The 20,457-nt window shown below is 47.3% G+C and overlaps 1 protein-coding gene across 1 annotated transcript in view; it reads left to right on the forward strand.

Annotated features, from left to right (window-relative positions):
• Positions 1-20,266, forward strand: part of CDA (cytidine deaminase) — a 21,845-nt gene extending 1,579 nt beyond the window's left edge. Inside the window, exons 2-4 of the mRNA XM_019666651.1 lie at positions 11,232-11,343; positions 16,162-16,219; positions 19,299-20,266. Coding sequence (XP_019522196.1) covers positions 11,232-11,343; positions 16,162-16,219; positions 19,299-19,415 — 287 coding nt within the window. The 3' untranslated portion in view covers positions 19,416-20,266. The remainder of the gene's footprint in view (positions 1-11,231; positions 11,344-16,161; positions 16,220-19,298) is intronic.
• Positions 20,267-20,457: the final 191 nt, after the last annotated feature.

Raw genomic sequence — 20,457 nt, forward strand, 5'->3', positions numbered from 1 at the left:
CAGGGGACATTCCAAGCTCAGACCACAGGGAGGGTGTTGATCAATTGTTAAGCTCTAGGGACAGGGAGAGGCAAGGCCTCTTTCATGGGGGTCCCAACCAGGCCCTGTTTCAATTCCCCCCATCTTATGTTCATTTTATTTCTATAAAGTCAGTAAGGTTAGATTCGAGAGGAAACGAAATAACTACATTAATGATGACAATTTTGAAATCCAGGAATACAGGAAACAACTGCTCTAGCTACTCCCCGCTGAGAGTGGGTGTAGTCCCTGCCTACGGGCACCAGAGTCGTTTGTTATTTAGTTACGGGGTGGGGGGGGGGCGGGGGGCATACCCAGCAGTCAGAGAGGCTATTGAACTTAGCTCTTACATTACCTTATTCTCCCTAGAGGAGCCTGGGGAAGAGGAGAGCCAAAAGGCGTTCGTTCAGTGGGCTTCCCAGATGGGGCACAAGTAGAGAGGCAGTAATGAACAGCTCCAGCAGTTCTGTCTGAAGAGGAGCTTCAGTTGGCTCACAGGAGCAGAAGTGACAGTCTTCCTGCCGAGGGAGTCCTGTGGAGACTTAAATAAGTTTGATTCAAGGGAAGTGGACTCAGCCACTGACTCTCTGAAGCCCAACAACAGCTGGGGTGCTCGGAAAACCTGCAAAGGGTCCCTTCTATTTAGGAGCTAACTGGTCTGTTACGACCACTCCCTCTCTAGGTTTCTAATAGTACTTGGTCTCCTGGCTTTCTGGGGCTACAATATGTAGAGGTGCCAGTTCCCTAAATTTCCTAAGTGCCTGCTGAATCTCTCCCAAGTTAACAACATAGGATGGGGGTTAGCAAACTTTTGAGACGGAAGAGCCACCAGGGGTCTGAACACTGCAGCTTGGGAACTGTGGCTCTGAAGTAAAACTGAAAATGAAAATAAAACTATCATAGCTTCGTTTATAAAATGTTTAAAGGATATAAGTCACACAGTGGTGATTATGTAAAAATACATTTATGGTTCTTGAATAATTTTTAAATTGTTGTGAGGGACAGGATTGGCTCTTCCCGGGGCCGGCAAACTTTTGAGATGGAACGTACCCAAAGAGCCACAGTTTGCCGACCCCTGATATAGGAGATAACAGAATTGAGGTCAAAATCCAAAGCAATTGGCAGCAATGAGAGCCAGAGCTTCAGAGGTCTCCTGACAAAACTTTCCCAGAGTCCTTTTTAAGTCTGATTTGCTCATTTTACATTTCCTCTAAGGTACAGGCCAATAGTAAGAAACAAGCTTGAGTCTGAGCCCAAATTTGGGGGCTTTATGTGTCCACACAACCGAGCAGTTTTCAGAGGAAACAGGTCCAGAGTGAACAGTCAAGGCAGAATAAATGGGTCCCATATCAATCAGGAAATTAACATGCTTACCTGCCACATCAAGGGTCACCTGTAGTTCCTCCCCTGCGATGAGCATGGCCTCTTTCTTTTCCGGAGCCACTGGGCACTTTAGGTCCGTCAGTCAATCACAGCCATTTGCTGGGAAGGAGTTGGTCCCCGCTGCCTTCAAAACAGGGGACAATCCCTCCTCCAGTGCCCTTTAGTTTGCACGGGGGCACAGCTGCTTTGCAGGATTGGGAAGCTTCTTACTCCAGTGGCCTGGGCTTCCACACCCAAATCAGGCTCCTTTTGCTCTTCTGGGGCTGCTTGGGTGGCCCTGGCCAGTGACCTGTCTATTAACTGCAGCCCAACATTTGACCTACCTCTGGCCTCATCTACATTTTCACGGTTCCTTTTATTTCCTTGTTTCAGTTATCAAAGACATTTAAACAAATTTCCTAGCCTTCTCAAGGATCTCAGCCTCTTTATCAGGAGTGTAACAGTAGGCCAGAACCATTAAAATACCCTGCCAAATACACTGGCCCATATCTGACACGGAGGAGGACATCTGAATTCTAGCAGTCCTAAAATACAGATGTTTACATAACTATTAGAAAAACTTTTAGCTCTTAGATTTAATTTTCCTGAGTAGCTAAAGACCTAATTAGGGTGGGCCGGCCGAATGGCGCAATGGTTAAGAACTGGCTTGGGATGCCAGAGGGCCCCGGTTCGGATCCCACATATGAGGGTGAGTGACGCTGCCCTCTACAGCTAAGATGCTGAACAACAGCTCAACCTGGAGCTGGGCTGCTGTGAGTCGCTGGTGACAGCGTAGGCTGCAGCCCCTGTGGCAGTGGGTTGCCATGGGCTACCGTGTGTAGTTAGCAGCCAGCGTGAGTGGCCCTCAAGCCGCCGTGAGCGGCCGTCCAGAAGCCGACGACTGATCTGCCTCACTCGGGAAGAGCGCAATGATGGTGCCAGCTTGGGCCGGTGAAGCAACATCCTCCACAACTAGACTGAAGAACAAAAAGACAGGAACTTGTCTGTTCCCCTTCCCCCAATTCCCCAGTGCTGTTCCCATCCCCCCAATTCCCCAATAAAAATCTTTAAAAAAAAAAAGACCTAATTAAGGCAATATAAAACACAGAAAATTATTTTGATGACACATATCATCTTTGTTTTTCAGGCAGAAAACTTTTTCATAGTATCAGTAGCAGACCAATAGTCTAACAAACTTTGTTTTATTTAGCAGAGAGAGGAAACTTAACTAATTTTGTACCAGCTTACTTTTGATGTTTAAATTTACTTAACTAATCACATTTTGCTTAACCATATATAAAATTTTCTCAAGATTTTCTTCACACACCTTCTATAAATTTTCTAGTCCCTCTTAGTTTATCTCCTCTCAAGCATTCAGAAATAACCATCCTTAGGACAAACTACTTTCTTTTAGTCTTTCAAGATAACTGAGGCTAAGTGTTATCTAATTCCAAATGCTATGTTCTTTCTGCTGCCCCTAGCTGTGGGGTGGATATGCAGAAGAGAGGCAGAGAGTGGTGCTAGAGAGGGACAAACGGAGGGCACTTTCCAGAATCCCTGAGTCTCCTTATTGAGACGGAAAGGGAGGGTGGGTGTCAGTAAGGCAGGGCTCAAAAGGGAAGAAACCCTGAACAACCAGAGGAAACTTGATAGGGCATCATGGGGTGAGTTAGAGAGGATTTGGAGGCAGAGAGCGTACAGTTGAATTTAGACATTGTGAGTTTATAGCTTATAGTAGGACAGGTCTGCCCAGTTCTGTGATTTCCTCCAGCTGCACAAAAGACCAGCCTGTGGAGTTCCCACCCTGAGAGGCAGCTGGTGTCTCATCCAATTCAAAAGCAAGTCTGGCTATAAAGACAGCCTTGCTGTCATGATCTTATAATACCGATCATATGCTCTCTATTACCCCCAGCCCTGGCCAGGGCCTTATGCCCCTTGCAGGTGGGCCACCAGGATGGTAATTAATTACTACAACAATTACCTCCTGTGATTGCTGTGGGGAGAGCTGCAGAGAAAGGAGGAGCCTGCCAGGAAGGAAAAGCTGCTGAGGGAAAGGAAGGTGAGGACGCAAAGAAAAGTGTTAAAAATGGGACAGAAGGGGCTTTGGGCAGGGGAAATGGAGCCAGCCCTGGGCCTCCCACGTGGCAGCGCTCAGCCAGCGTTTGTGGAACGCCAAGTGGGAGATGGGTAGAGGAGAATCATGGCGGGCTACTCTTTGCTGGCACCACCCAAGGGAAGGGGGAGTTTGTCTTCTTTAGCGCATGCCCTTGGGACAGTGGTCTATCTTTCCCTTTGCTCCTCTCTCTTGAGGGACTTGGGCACTCTACAAGTGCCATCGCCATTTACGGACAAAGCCACTGCACTGGATCATGTGTAATAAATTCTGGGAGGAGCGACCACATTACAAAAGATACTTAAGGATGTCCCGGTTAATCGCTGAATGCAGCTTGCCTTGGCTTAACCCTTAAATCCGACCCTTTGTCCGTCTTCCACCAGATCAGTCCTCCTGATTTCCTCCGGTAGCCTCCCTTTCTCCTCCACCACCACCCTGTGGTGCTTTATATCGTCCCCTCTCCACAGAGGCTGGCTGACTGCAGGCTCCTTCCTCACCCACAACACCTCCAGATGAGTCAGAGCAGGCTTTCCCAACCAGCTTCTCCTTACAGCCCTGCCCACCCACCGCAACCGGGCTGTCCCCACCCCCTCCCCCAGGCTCATCCATTGGTTCTCTCCACTGTCACTCAAAAGTGGCTCATTACAAAGCTGGGCTTCGCTCAAACCTCTTAACTCTATAGTTGAGTTCAAATACAATCCCTACATGAAACTGTGCGTGGCATCTGTGGTACGCAGGGAGGCAGGAACAAGGAGAGATTGTAGTATTTCTTCAAGCACGTGGATATGACATTTCTCTAATCCGGTGATTCTCAAATGTGGTCCCAGACCCCCAGCCTCAGCACCTCCTGGGAACTTGTTAGAAATTCAAATTCTTGGGCTCCAACACAGACCGACTGAAGCAGCAAGTTCAGGAGTGAGATTAATAAATCTGTTTTAAGAAGTCCCCCAGAGGGCAGGCGGAGTGGCGCCTTTGTTAGGAGTTGGCTTGAAACACCAGCTCTGAGCAGCAGGGCCCCCACTCGGATCCCACATGGGGGCCAGTGAGGCTGCGCCCTCTACAGCTAAGATGGTGAACAACAGCTCGACCTGGAGCTGGGCTGTGGTGAGTCGCAGTCCACAGCATAGGCTGCAGTAGGGCTGGCCAGCAGCGGGCATGAGCTTTTGTGAGCTTTTGTGAGCTGCCATGAGCCACCGTGAGTGGCCATCCAATGGCCAGCAAGCGACTGCCTCACCCGGGAAGAGCGCAATGATGACACAAATATGGGACAGTGAAGCAACGTCCTCCACAACTAGACTGAAGAACAAAACGACAGCAACTTGTCTGTTCCCCTTCCCCAATTCCCCAATAAAATCTTTAAGAAAAAAGAAAACTAGAAGTCCTCCAGAATATGGTGATGCCCACTTGCTTGAGTGTGAGAACCACCACTCTAATCTTAATCATCCTTCAAAGAGAGAGTGGGGACCGTACTCCCCAGCACTGCTCTCTTCTCTGGGTGCCTGGGTCAGAATCAACCCTTTGTTGGTGAACTTTTTTCCTTGCTGATGTCTTGATGACATCTGACCCCAGCCCTGCCTTAAGCACTAAACCACCTCAAATCATGGCCTCACTGAAATGTCATACAGGAAAAGGTCAGTCCTTTGTACCTGACAGGCCAGGATGTGAGTTCTGACTCCCTGCCACCAGCCTCAGCCTTTACTTTATGTAAAATGGGGTTCTAATAATAGTATCTGCCTTAGGAGTTGTTAAAAGGATTAATGACATAATACAGATAAAGTGTTCCAGGGAGTGCCTGGCAGGTGCAGCAAGGTCAAAGGTCAGCAAAAGTGGGAGGGGCGGGTGTGGATGGGCCAGCAAGGGTATGATTCAAGACAGTCATTTCAGAGCAGTTGGGTGGCTCAGTTGGTTAGAGTCCGTGCTCTGAACAATGAGGCTGCCGGTTAGATTCCCACATGAGCCAGTGAGCTGCGCCCTCCACAACTAGATTGAAGACAACGACTTGAGCTGAGTTGCCAGTAGGCAGCCAGATGGCTCAGTTGGTTAGAGTACGTGCTCTTAACAACAAGGTTGCTGGTCCAACTCCCACGTGGGATGGCGGGCTGTGCACCCACCCCCCGCCTCAACTAGACTGAAAGTGACAACTGGACTTGGAGCTGAGCTGCACCCTCCACAACTATTGGGTTGTCGGGAAAGTCATGATGCATTTTTGCAATGGAAAACATAGAAAGAATATGTCATGACTTTTCGGACAACCCAGTAGATTGAAGGACAATGGCTTGACTTGGAGCTGATGGGTCCTGGAAAAAACACACTGTTACCCAATAAAAATTAATTAAAAAACAAAACAAAAACACAGTCATTTTATGTGGCCACCAGGTGGGGAGCAAGAGAGACATATTCACTGCATTTCAAAATAAAAGCAACAAAAGAATCAAGGAAAGCAATTAGTAATAGCACTATTATCATAGTATTATTTAGTCCAATCCAATCTTATAATTATAGATTTCTAACTTGGCACCATCCTAGCCTCTCATGACTGATAAGGAGCTTGTTTGCCTGGACAGGTGGTGGCCTGTTTTCTGGGCTTAGGGAAGCAAAACAAAATGGGCTTATCAGGATTATAGAACATGGCCAAAGGCACTCTTCTTCTTTTTCCTCTTCTTTTCCTTTTTAAAGCAAGACTGGGAAATTACACTTAAACTTGCTAGAGGCCCCAAATACAGTTATTCCTTTGTATCTAAGATCTAGTACTGAAGTGGGAAATTCCACTCATTGGATACGTAACTGAGAGCCTCACTGGCCTCACCGTTCCAGGCCCTGGGCATACTGCAATGCACAACACAGACCAAGTTCCTGACCCCAGAAAGTTTACAATATAGTGAGGGAATTCGATAATAAAGACATTTATTTCAGGAAACTGTTGAGTGCTATGAAGAAAATTAAAGCAGGATAAATGGATCAAGAGGGTTGGAGACAGTCGGCGGGGGGGGGGGGAGGGGAGCCATTTTTGATAGGCTAATCATGGAAGGCTTCTCTAAGGAGGTGACATTTGAGCAGAGACCTGAGTTAGGGAGAGCCATGTGCATAGAAAGAGTTCCAGGCAGTGGGAATAGCCAGTGCAAAGGCCCTGTGGCAGGATAGTACTTGACAACCTTGGGGAACAGCTAGAAAGGCAGTGGGCCTGGAGAGCAAAAGGAGATGAGGTCCAAGATGTAGACAGGTTGGCAGCAGATTACACAGGGCCTTGTCATCATGGAAAGGATTTCAAAGTGCCTGAAGGACAGTAACAGGGTCACTGCCACCCGTTGTCTAAAAAGAGCAGAAGCTCAGTCACACAGTCCTGCCAGCACCAGTGTCTTGACTTTCATGCAGTTAATAATAGCAGCTGCTGAGCATTTACTCTGTGCCAGGCTTTATGCTAATTGCTTTACATGCATGAGCTCAACTCATTCTCACTAGAGGCCTATGAGCAAGGCATTGTCGTTATCATGTTATAAATGAGGACACGGAGGCTCAAGAAGGTTCAGCCCCTTTCCCAAATTCTCAGAGCCAGTAGGGCACAGGGTCCCGGGGCAGAACAGAACCTGGGTGCTTTTTCTACAAAGCTCTGTTTGAGCAGTGGCATATGTGAGTGTGCTCCCTTCTAAAAAAAAATCTCTCTCTCTCTCTCTCTCTCTCTCACTGGCCCATTGAAATTTTTACAAACAGTGAAGGGAGATTTCTCTATATGAGGCCATTCTGAGCATCAAACGCAGACACAAGCAATCATCCTGAGAGACTGGGCCTTCTGCAATTTGGCCATTTGCTTTCACAGCGCATCTGTGAAACCCAAGATTTATGGGAGTTAATTTTTTTTTTCTATTAGAGAACAGTGTGTTTTTCCAGGACCCATCAGCTCCAACTCAAGTAGTTGTTTCAATCTAGTTCTGGAGGGTGCAACTCAGTGGCCCATGAGGGGATCGAACCGGCAACCTTGGTGTTAAGAGCACTGCGCTCTAACCACCTGAGCTAACTGTCCGCCCCGGGAATCACTTTTAATAAGAAAAATATCCCTGAGTCAGAGACGAGGCAAGACTGGGAGGGCTGCTAGATAGGAAGTGGGAAGCAAGGCTAGTAGGGATCTTAATTTGGGGGAGACAGAAGTCAAACACACCAAGGTCAAAGGTCAGCAAAGGTGGGTGGGGAGAGCATGGATGGGCAGGCAAGGGTGTGTTTAAAGGAGGTCATTTCAGGTGGGCATCTGGAACCGGACTGGGGAGATTAGGTGGGGAGCAAGAAAGATATAGTCACTTATTCATCTAACTTTCATTGAGCTGAGAGGCTGAGAATTATGGGGCCAGTTACCCTGGCTACAGTAATTCACATGTGAATATGAACAAATGTTTGGCCAAAGTAGGCCTTCAGTGACAGTTAACCACGATTTTCAGGGTTGCAACTCCCTCACCTCTCCCTGTCCCATATCCTAGCCATATTAACTGTTGCAGTTATACGGTTGCAGATGACAGAAATACACATAAACTAGTTTAGACAAGAGGAGGATGCATTGGTTTCTTTAAAGAGTGGGAAGAGTTGAAGTGTAGCTGGGCCTCAGGGACAACAGTGAAGATTTACTCTTTTAAACATTCTTCTGAATGTCCATTTCATTGTTCCTAATGGCCTCCTCCATAATGAATGGAAACCAGGACATCAGCAGGGCCTGGCCCACACTCCTAGTCTCAGAGAGGAACTGAGTTCCTGCACAGAGAAGAACTCTGATTGGCCCAGTGTGGGTCAGGTGCTCATCCCTAGACCAATAAAAAGATCATGTGAGAAAAGATGGCAGCTCCCATTTGAACTACATGCTAAGGAATGAGGTGAAGTTCATTCCTCAGGAGAAAAAAAAAAAAAGAGGAGGAGGTGCTAAATTGTCAAAATAGTAGATGCTCACTTTAGTCTACCCTTTGGTGCCCAGTATACACACCTGCCCTTCTTCCCAAAAGTAGAATTCCAAACCTGTCCCCACCTAACACCACAGAGCCATTCTATACACACTCACCCTCACCCCAGCAGGAGACTTGCAGCCAAGGTACCCAGCATGGGTATTGGGCTATCTAGTAACCTGCATTCCTCTCCATCAGTTGGACATGAATGCCTGTGATCCGGAGAATCATCCCAGTGGTTAATGTGTTAAATGATTAATTTAACCCCTCCAAACTTGTTGATATAAATAATGAAGGGTCAGAAAATTATGTGAAGAAACCATACGAGGAGATAATGACCAAACAATTTGCAAATTTGATGAATACAAGAGGAACAAAATGCTACATGATGACAATGAAGACTCAGACTTAGAAAAAAAAGAGTGTAGTAGATAAGGAACAGACTAAGTTGAGGAAACAAATATGAATACAGTGACTAGAACAAGATGGCTGCTTATTTCTTTCTCATCTAACAGACCAGAGGTGGCCTGGAATCTGGGCATACGGACTGTTCTGCTCTGCTTTGCTTAGCAAGGTAGTTCAGATCAGATTCTTTCTGTCCTGATGCCCTGCCGTCCCTGGAGGGGTGTCCTAATCCAAATGTTCAAAACTGACCATCACATCCATGTTCCAGCCCCTGGGCAAGGGAAAGATGAAGGGGGGGGGTGGACAGGGGGAAAACAGTTCCCATAAAAGTGGCATCTAGCAGTCGCACCTATCACTTGTGCTTACATCCATTGGCTTAAACTATAGAACTACATGAAGCTTCCAGGGAGGCTGGAAAATGCAGTCTCCTGGGTAGCAGTGTGCCTGGCTAAACTCTAGTGGATTCTACTGAGAGAGTGAACACTGGGGGCAGTCTTTGCCACAGGACCCCCTGTGGTCCTCTGGGAGCATCTTCTTCGACCATTATTCTTGGCCACACATCTGTAGTGGGTGTTGGAGAGAATGCCCTCCCTGGGGGTACACAGCTGTCAGCTCACTTCTGAGGGTAGGGTTTAGGGGCCCAGGAGTGCCTTGAGGGATTGATCACAGGCTTTTGGAGACCAAGCTTTTGGCTTCGTTGGCTATCCAAGTCTATAAAAAACTTAGAACCTGGGCCGGCTGAGTGGCGTGATGATTAAGAACTGGCTTGGGACGCCAGAGGGCCCGGGTTCGGATCCCACATATGAGGGCCAGTGACACTGCCCTCTACAGCTAAGATGCTTAACAATCAACCTGGAGCTGGGCTGCCGTGAGTTGCCGCCGGTGACATAGGCTGCAGCCCCTGTGGCAGTGGGTTGCCACGGGCTACCGTATGTAGCCAGCAGCCAGCGTGAGCGGCCAGCAGCCGCAGTGAGCAGCCGTCCAGAAGCCAGCGACTGATGTGCCTCGCCTGGGAAGAGCGCAATGATGGTGCCAACTTGGGCCAGTGAAGCAACGTCCTCCACAACTAGACTGAAGAACAAAACGACAGCAACTTGTCTGTTCCCATCCCCCAATTCCCCAATAAAAATCTTTAAAAAAAAAAAATCCCAAAATACAATAACTCATACATGATAGAAATCTCTTTTTCTCTTGCATAACAATTCAGAATAGACAGTTGGTCCTGAACAAATAGGCAACTCAACTCTGCTCCAAATTCCTTCTATCTCAGTGCTTCTCTATCCCTGTGACAATAAACCACATGGTCAAGGGTGTCCCACCCATCGCAGCCTGTGGAGGGGAAAAAAAAAGGAAGGAAAGGACAAAGAATCTCCTTACCAAAAAACATGTGATCCAGAAGTTACCCACCTCTCTTTGGGCCACATCCGATTGGCCAAAACTTAGTCACACAGCAATGCTATGCTACAAGGGAGTCTGGGAAATATAGTCTCTAGCTGACTGGCCATGTGATCCACCACCATATTGGAAGGAGGGTCATTTGTATTAGTTAAAGAAAGGACAAAATGAATGCTGGGAAACAATATCTCTGCCTCAAGGAGAAAGGCAAGGTACGAAGAATGACACATTCTGATGGTCAGGAAGAAGCCCAGACCCTGTGCCATTTGTTCATAGTCTCACCTCCTTGAACTTGAGGAATTTCTTAGTCAGCCAACCTGGCTACGCCAACACTTTGTCTCCTGGGAGCAGACTTTGCCCATTATCCCCCAGGGACACCCCTGAGAGGGACACTGGGGAGGACCCCCTTACTGCAGGCTGTGCCACCTTAGCAGCCCACATCCCATTGGAGAACTGGGGGTTACCTTATGGCTTGTGCAATCACAGACACCTGATGCAAAGCTTGCGAGTATTTTGTTTGTTAATTTGTTGATTTTGACAGTTTGTTTTGCAACACAACTCACAGAGAACCTTGACTTAACTCTGATAGCTGGTAACCAGCACCAAAAAGTTTGCACAGGCCCAATCTTTGAATCAGGACCCAACCCAGCCCCATGGCTTCTGTCTCTTAGACCCAGGGCTGGCGGCTGTGCTCACCTCTTTAAGCCTTGTCATCTCCCTTGATCTTGACCTCTTCTGGGGACATACAAGGCTGGGCTCATCTGCCCTGTTGTCCTGCCCCTGCTCCTAGGCTGTGCTTCAAGATAGAGGCATTGGGTGGCAGGTTCTTGGGAAGGTCCACTGTACCAGTGGGTCACAGAGTCTCTCAATAGTTTGGGTCAAATCACCCTCTCCTTCTCCCCACCTTGTTTGGAGTAATTGGTGCCTTTTTGCAGTAGAATGAGGCAAGCCTCTTACTCAACACAGTCGATAGGAAGTGATTGTGCTGGAAATACCACTGGGCTCTCCTCTCTTCTCAGGTTGCAACGTAGAGAACGCATGCTACCCACTGGGCATCTGTGCTGAACGGACCGCTATCCAGAAGGCCATCTCAGAAGGACACAAAGATTTCAGGGCAATTGCTATTGCCAGGTGAGTCGTAAAGCTGGGTCACAGCAATATTTATTCATCTGTTCAGCCAACATCCACCGCACATCTGTTAGTCATTCATTCATTCATCTAACATATGTTTGTTCTGTACTTCCTATGTGCCAGCCACTGTAGAGGACTCTGGGCTGAGTGCTGAGGATGAGGAGATACATAAAGGGACTCTGCCCTCGGTGAGCCTACAGAGCAGGTACACAACCAAGGCAAGTCTAAGACAAGGGCAGGTGTGTTCTAATAACGGCACAACAGAATCCCTCCAAGACGCAATAGAAAAGCGGCGTAGATACCTGAAGCTGGAGGGACCTCAAAATTACCTGGCTCCCTGGTCCCTGCCCCCACTTTACAGCTGAAGATACTGAAGCCCAGAGAAGTTGAGCAACTTTCCTGGGAGTTAGTGGCAGAGCCGGGACAAAACCGGGTCTCTAGAGTCTTGCCCCAGGGCTCATTCCTCTTCGCCATGCTGTGCCAGGTCACACACGCTTCCCTCTTTTCCTTGAGGATCCATCCCAGAGCCAGCTGACTCCTGTACTTGGAAACACTCACCTCAGGGGGCCAAGAACCAGAATGCAAAGACAGGCTAGTGGGGTGACCGCCAGGTAAACTGGGTTATGGTTCCAACTAATCAGATTCCAGCCCAGGTTCTGGCTGAACAAGAGCACTAACCAACACCACCTGCATGCCCTAAGCATACATTTCCAAGTTCCCACATGCAAACTCTCCCGGGGAGCTCGTTGAATTCTTGTTGGCCCTGAACCCAGACAGTGGCTCTGGGATTTGTGCATGTGAATGAGCTCTTTTACTTATTTGGACCCCATTATGCGTCTGATGTAACGGTGACTTGCTCTTGTCTGTACCTTTGCATTGTCTGTCCATGAGAGTTTTCTTAACAAATTAATGGTGCTGGGAAAATCACATAGGAAATGTTTAATCCACCCAGAAAGCGGTTGCATCGCTGATCCAGTGTTGGCCTTTCGGGCCATCTGGTTGAATGGGTCATGTACTAGGAATGAATTATGTTTTCATGTGATGGAGCTCTAATACCTTCCTGGCAGAAATGTAAGGACCTAGAGCAAGGCTGATGGGGGCGTGTGACAGAAACGAGCCCCCATTTCTTTGATAAGATCCTAAACTTGGCCTTGGTCTGGCCCCAAGGTGGACCAGGTTATTGTAGGTTTTTTTTCCTGAGTAACTGGAGCCCTGGGTGCACTTATGGAGAAGGCTCTCTGGCATCCCTCTGGCTTTGGGAGGAACAAATCAGGCAGCGCTGGGAACATTTTGTACAAATGAGCAGAGATCAAGATGTGAATTACATTTTATTTAAAAAGTGTGTGTGGGGGGTGACTAACTCAATTTGAAAGCTGATCCAAGAAAATAATGATATTCTGGGGGAAAAGAGGCCAAAGTCAACAAAAGGATAATGGCGCAATAGTCTTGCTCTGTTTAGAATGTTCCCAGTGAAAGGCTTTTCCTCTTGGTCATTATCTACTTTTAAATATGACTGGGTATTGCTAGCAATGATTAGCAAATGTCCTTATTTATGCAAAACCTGCATTTTCCCAGCACCCAACTGCTCTACTCCAGGTATTCGCCCGTACTGGCATTTCCAAGCCAGATATGCAGTCATTATTGCATTAGCGACGTGTTAAATTGAGAGTATGGATTTAGAGAATGAATGGGAAATGCCAGCTCCCTTGTTAACACTGACAAGTGTGAACAGTCTAAGACAGCCCCTTCGAGATCTATAAGATAGAGGGTGCAGAGCCCAGAATGGGATTTTTCTAATGGGGAAATAAGCCTGTCCCACTGGGGTCCCAGCTGTAGTCATCGAAGTCAATAGGTTTCCAGCCAGTCAAGTCTAATAAGCATGGCTTCTGTGTGTGACCAAGGTCAGCACAAACCACAGGACACCGTGGATAGGCAGCACAAGCAAGAGAGAGGGAAGTGTGGAGAAAATGTCCCGCGGCACCCAGGCTCTAGGATGCATCTTCTTCCAAGCTTTTAATTCTTACTCTTGGCAGGACTGTTGAGTGATGGTTAAAAGCCCAGGTTCCAGTGTTACTGAGACCTGGGCTCAAATCCTGCTCTACTATTGACCTCAGGCACATTGCTTCAACAATCCGAGCCTGGCTTTTAATCTGTAAAGCACAAGAGAGTGACACTCACCCATTGGGCTGTTGTGAGGACTCAGAAAATAACTTCTATAAAGTTCCTGGCACAGAGTCTGCAATCAATTTAAACTATTGTTTTGGTGTTATCATTATTACACCTGCAAAACTACCGAAGGCAGAGTCCACAGATCCTGGATTCCAATCCTGGTTCTGCCACTTACCGGCTCTGTGACCTTCGGCAGGCTATACCACCTTTCATGATCTGTAACATGTGGATAATAAGAGTATCTCTATAGCCCCTACTTTATAAGGTTCTTAGGGTCTTAAATGAGTTAATGCACATAAGGTACTCAGCTTAGTGCCTGGTACAGAGCAGTGCAATGTAACTGTAAGCCATTATTATGATCAGGCTGTCTCCCAGTTCTCAGAGCTATGCTCTCTGGATGCATCATCTTGTGACTTGTGACTTTGGAACCCTAGGCCAAATCCAACTTCCAGTGGGATTCATGTTTACCCCCGCCCCCTTGAAAGCCCTAAGGCAGGTCACCTTGTCCAATGAGCTGTCCATTGGATATCACACAATTGGTAAAGGAAATGGTGAGCTTGGTAGGGGCCAGATCACATGAGGCCTTACAGGCCATGGAAGGGAGGCTGAATTTCACTCAGAGCACCTCTCCCATAGTTCTAACCAGTCCACCCAGTGATGATATTTACATGCAGATTTTATCTCCCTTTCCAGACTAAGATCCCTGAAGGCAGGGATTCTCCGACTGGTCTTTGTTGCTTCTTCCCCATGCCTGCCTAGCATAGAGCAGGTCAACATGTGTGGAATGAGGAAAAAAATAACAAAGTCCAACCTCCAAGGGCTTATGAGAGGCCCTGGCTGCCTGTCACCTGGTAATTACAGGGTTAATGTGGCTTGGTGTGTGTCCTGAGCAGGGGTCCCCACCCTCTCACCTTCCCAGGGGCTTTTGTTCTGAAGCTGGGAGTGTTCTCAGAAAGGAACCACAGTTTCCATGGAACAGAACCAGTTCTTTGATTGGGCCTTCACATATAAAAGGGAGTTATCAGGAAATAGCAACCCCACAACTCTCTCTCCCCTCAGCTGCTTTATTCTGTTTAGAGCACCTGTGTCCATCTCCACTTGGTACATGGTTGGTTGGTCAGTTGGTTGGTTGGTTGGTTGGTTGGTTGTCTGGCGCCCCTCACTGGTCTAAAGCTCCTAAGTGCAATGAATTTTGCCTGTTGTGTTCACTGCTGTAACCCCAGCACCAACAGTGCCTGGTGCTCAATAAATATTTGTTAGTTAAAATGAAATAATGCATATAAAGTGCTTTTCAGGATGCCTGGCACATCCTGGGCACATATTAAACAATATAATAATGATTGTTAATATATAAGAAAAAAAATTATAAAATAGTACATAGAGCACATAGTTATATAACAACACTATATATAAGATACTAAAATAATAACAGAGCTTATATATGTAAAGGAATACATGCCCAATAATAAATATAAGCAATGGTAATATGTGTATGGCATTCTAAAGTTTACAAAGTCCTTCACACACCTTATCTCATTTTATCCTCTCTCATTCCTACAAAGTGGATGACATTAATCCCCCAATTTTACAGGCAAAAAAAATGAGCCTTGCATGGGTTAAAATGGCCTGGTCAAAGTCACACATAGTTAGCAAAAGGAGGAGCTGACCAAGAACCAAATTTAGAATCCTGTAACCTTCCAGTGACATCCCAGAGCTATGAAGTCTAGAAGAGCAAGGGTGACAGTGGTGGCTGCTGATTTAACCTCTGGGACTGGACTTTCCTATAGTTAAATCCACTTGCTTTAAGCACCGTCCTTTGTCTTGTTCAGAGCTGGAAGAGTGCCTGTAGGTGCCTTAATTCTCAGAGACAACCCCTTGGCTTTAAGCTTCTCTTCCCGACTATGTCTCGGATTCAAGGAGCTTGCTTTGCTCTTTGACTCGCGTGCATGTTCTTCTTTCATGCCTCAGAGCCTTTGCACATACTACTTCCTTTGCCTGAAACACAGAAAAACCCGGGGCTTCCGAATAGCACCTCTGCTACTTCATCTTACGGAACTTGGTTCCTTCCAGGTAAAATGGTCATTCTGACACTCTGGTTGTACTGAGAATTAAATGAAATGATGTGTGTTGAGTGACCGGTACACAGCATAGTAGATGTTCACTAATGGTGACTTATGAACTCTCTACATTTCCTCCAAGAACCAGATAAAATGTCGCCTCCATAAAATATCCTCTCACTTTGTGGGAAGGAATTATCTCCCTCTTACCATGCATTCTTCACTGCATTTTGTTTAAAATGACAAGTTTTCTATGTCACCCGCTGGGCTGAGCAATCTCTCGAAAACCAGAGACAAATTCTCCTGAACCTTTGTGTTCCTGGGGTGTGGGTGACAGTAAGTGCTCTCACTAAATGTTTATCGAATACACAAATGAAAATAATGGTCTTGCCCATGGCCTTGCCTCTTGCAAGTGTGGAAAGCCACCATGAGCTGCTTCTCAGCCTCTAGGACACAGCACATCTATGAACCAGGAGCTGCCTGGCAGGGTTTGACTTAATCTGGAGGGATCGAGACTCAGGGGCCTGATTCTTAGCAATTATCCTCATGCTTCGAGGAAACACTGATCCTTGTTCGATTTTCTGCTTCACAGCAACTTGCAAGATGATTTTATCTCACCGTGCGGGGCCTGCAGGCAAGTCATGAGAGAGGTAAGCTGCTTCTCTTTCTTTCTGGAATATAAGCCGGATGGCTTGCTGCTGTTCCCAGGCTGTGGAAACAAAGCCAAGCTTCCAACCAGAAGACACAGCTACTGTCCTGTTTGCTCGGTTGGCTGACTTCAAAGGCCTTCCCAAGCTTGCATGAATCACTGGAAATTATACTTTCATTCAACAAATATTGACTGAGTGTCTACTCACTCAGTGTCCACTACTCACCAGGCACTGCCCTAGCTCTAGGGACACAGCCCTGCCCTCACAGAGTTTATAGTTTAGTACAGGAGACAGACAATAAACAAGGAACAAAATAAACAGTAGAGTTTCTGAGCGTGAGAAGGGCTATGGAGAAAAGAATGCAGAAAAAAGAGTCAAGAGTGACAGAAGGGACAGCAGGTAACACTCTAGATCAGGGTGAGACGTCGGCAAATCCAGCCTGCTGCCATTTATTCTCGATCAACTTTTATTGGCATGCAGCCACGCCCATTCATTCACGTATTGTCTCTGCAGGCTTTGGCCCTACCTACAACAGCAGAGGTGAGCAATTACAACATAGACCTTATGGTCCACAAGGCCTAAAATATTTACTATCCGGCCCTTTATGGAAAAAAGTTTGCCAATTCCTACTTCAGATGGACAGGAAGGGCCCCCCTTCGAAGATGACATTTGAGCAGAGATACAAATAATGAGAAAAGATGAGGCAGACAGGTCTGGAGAAGGAGATTTCCAGGCGGAGGAAGTAGCAAATTTAATGCCCAAACACGTGGTGAGTTTGATAAGTCACAGAAGGTCGAAGAGGCTAGCTGTAGTGAGTGGGGTGGGAAAAGTGACGGGTTGTGAAGTCAGAGGGGTGGGCAGGGCCAGATCACACAAGATCACACATGGGATGGAGGGTATGTTTTATTGCAAGAATAAAGGGAACTGAATTGTACACTTAAAAATGGTTCAAGTGGTAAATCTGATGTTATGTATATTTTACGACATTAAAACAAAAGTTGAGGGGAAAAAGTATAAGGGAATTCATTGCGTGTTTTTAAGAAGGGACTTGAGGTATCTGATGTACTTTTTACGAAGATCATCTTGAGAGAAGGCCTGAATTTCTTCAACTCTAAAATCAAAGGGGTGGTTCCACCCTGGGTTCTTAATCTGGGCTCCATGGAATTTTTTGATGTGTATATGTAGGATGTCAGTAGCTTTCATGACATTCTCAAAGAAATCTGTGTCCTCCAGAGCCCCAAAAGGTTAAAGCCACAAGCTTAAAGGATCCCACAGGCCCTTGAGCTCTGATGTGACATCATCAGCCGCTCTAAACACAGCATCTCGTTTAATCCCCACTCCCAGCCTATGAGGAGAGTGTGGGTCCTCACCCCCACGTCTCAAAGAAGTGAAATGACCTGCTGAAGGACAGCAGTCAGTCAGTGATGAGCTGGCATGGACGGCCAGTTCAGGCCGACGGTAAAACCTGTGTTCCTCGCGGTTGCCTCCCTGCCTTTGTGGTTCTGTAAACGGGACAGATTCTTTTCAGCTATGGAGGAGACATAACAGAGCTTTGCAGAATAGGAGCTGCTTGTCCATGGGGGCTTCTGCTATGGGGTTGTTTAAATTTTGGGGGGAGAAGTGGTCATTTCAGTTTTGCTTTTGCGCTTTGGGGTTTCAAAACATCTGTTGACCATGCAAGCGCCTCCGTCATTTTGCCCGGATGGCGAACCAGACAGCTAGCAGAACTCGTTTCCCAAGTCCAGATGAAAAATGCCACCCTGAAGGCACTGAATTCACAAGATGGGCTTCATCTCACTTTGAAGAGTTGCCCAGCTCCACGGCATGTCCCAGGCCACATAAGGAAGCCACATCAGGAGGCCAACTTCCTGGCTCCCGGAGGCCTGACTTGAACCAATGGCTCCTCGCTGTTTTCTCCAAACAGATTAGATGTTGGCCAACAAGAAGGGAAATGAGAAAGCTGAAGGAAGGGGAGGCAAAACTGAAAGCCAAATGTTAATAATAAGAGATGAAGCTTGCGGGGACCGAGGCCTGACACTTAAACTCGCCACCACTCAGCTTTCATCCATACCCTCAGGCAGAGCCTGCCCGTGCAGAAACATTTCCCTCCTTAAAACATTAATTGAAAAAAGCCAGAAGACTGACCGTGCCTGGTAATAAGTAAATTGGTGATTCAGACAGACGCGTGGAAGAACAGCAGGCTGTAAACTTGAGCGCTGATGAGCAACGGCTAGCAGTCCATAGGGACGGCTTCCGTTAATTATTTACTATGTGCCAGCACTGCGTACAAGCACTTCACACCCATTGGCTCTAATTCTCACAGCACCTAGCCAGGTAGAGCCTCCGTCTGTTGACTCCAACTCCAGGACTCTTTCCATGATGCCACAGCCGATTTAATTCTCCACCTATCTTCCTGCCTAGTACATTTTGTCTCCGAAGCCATTTCACAGGTCAAGACACTGAGACCCAAAGAGGTTAGTCGTTTGCCCAAGGTCACACAGCAAGCAAGTGGTAGCTCCTGATAGTGTAAGAGAAAGATGGGGGGACCGATGTGGGCTAAAATTCTGCTTTACTGACATCACCCTGATAGGCCTCAGTTTCCTCATCAGTAAAATGGGGATTATAATAGCATCTTCCTCAACAGGTAGACAATGAAAGCATGCGTGTGCGATGTCTGGTGTGTAGGGAGGCAGGCGTGCACCTTGTCCTGCTTGTGAGGAGGAAACAGGATGCTGTAAAGGGAAGAAGCTCCTAGTTGTTCTTTGTTATAATAGGAGGAGGCTGCCCCGGGGGTTAGATATTGTTCTTATAAAGCCCTGGGTGAGTCCTTAATCACCGAAGGGAGCGTTTATTGCCCATTAACAATGTGCCCAGCACTGTGCTAACTGCTTAATATGCTGTCTTTCATTGGCTCCTCCCTCAAGCTCTATGAGCCAGGTACCACTGTCATTCCCATTTACAGATGAGAAAGCTAAGGCACAGAGAGGCCAGGAAGAGGTAGAGCCAGACTCAGACCCAGGTCAGTCCTAACCCTTCGGTCACATTGCCTCCCTCACGCTAACTTTGCCCTCTTTTCCAGTTTGGCACCAACTGGGCCGTGTACATGACCAAGCCGGATGGCACCTATATCATCAGGACAGTCCAGGAGCTGCTGCCTGCCTCCTTTGGGCCCGAGGACCTCCAGAAGATGCAGTGAAGGATGGAGAACACCCACCGCCTGGGAGAACCTGAGTTCACTCCCACACACGCTTAAGGGAACAGCCGCCCCGAGAATTTCATAAAGCCCATCTCACAGACCTGGGGACAGATGTCGAATGGTCCCCAACCCCACAGGGGCTGGGCAGAGCGCTTCCTTGCAACCCACCTTGTCCTTCCTCTCCCTCCTGTGGGTCCTCTTTAAAATTCCAGCCAAGTCTGGACTGCTTCCCGTTAGCCTTCCTGAGCTTCTATCCTATTCTGAGTGACTTTTCTAATTATAAACATCACAGAACATCCTGACTTGGGGAGAGTGCGTTTTGCTCTGTATCTATCTTTGCTCTCAGCTCCTAGGAGGGACAGGGTGATTTGTCTTTATAGAAAGACGTGGATGCTTTCTGCTGGGAGAGGAAATGGGCGTCTTGGCACCATGTGCCCTTCAGTGTGGAGAGATGAAGTTCCAGGCTTCTTACCCCTGCGTTCTCCAGATGGGAGCCCACCCCCTCCGGGCTGGGTGTAACTGCCAGTGGCCATTTCTAATGTCTGTTTTGGGCTCCCCCTTCTTACACATGAGGGTGCTGGGCTTCAGAGAGGTCAAGCAACTTGCTCCAGGACTATGGCAAAGCTCAGACAGGAATCCAGGTCCTATAATCCTCAACATTGCAGGGTGGAGAAAGAAAAAAAAAAGAGAGAGAGAGAGAGAGAGAGAGAGAATGCTGGAATTAAATAGGCCAAGATGTTAACAGCTAAAATTCTGCCCAGTGGGAATCTAGATTAGTGACTTTTTCCTTTGTACGTATCTGTATTTTTTTTATTTCCAAAACTTTATTTTTTATTTAACAAGAAAAAAAAATGGGGGATGGCCGAGTGGCGCATTGGTTAAGAACTCGCTTGGGATGCCAGAGGGCCCCGGTTCGGATCCCACATATGAGGGCCAGTGACACTGCCCTCCACAGCTAAGATGCTGAACAACAGCTCAACCTGGAGCTGGGCTGCTGTGAGTTGCCGGCAATGGCGTAGGCTGCAGCCCCTGTGGCAGTGGG

The sequence above is a fragment of the Hipposideros armiger genome, unplaced genomic scaffold (assembly GCF_001890085.2).
Source record: "Hipposideros armiger isolate ML-2016 unplaced genomic scaffold, ASM189008v1 scaffold_477, whole genome shotgun sequence".
NCBI lineage: Eukaryota > Metazoa > Chordata > Mammalia > Chiroptera > Hipposideridae > Hipposideros > Hipposideros armiger.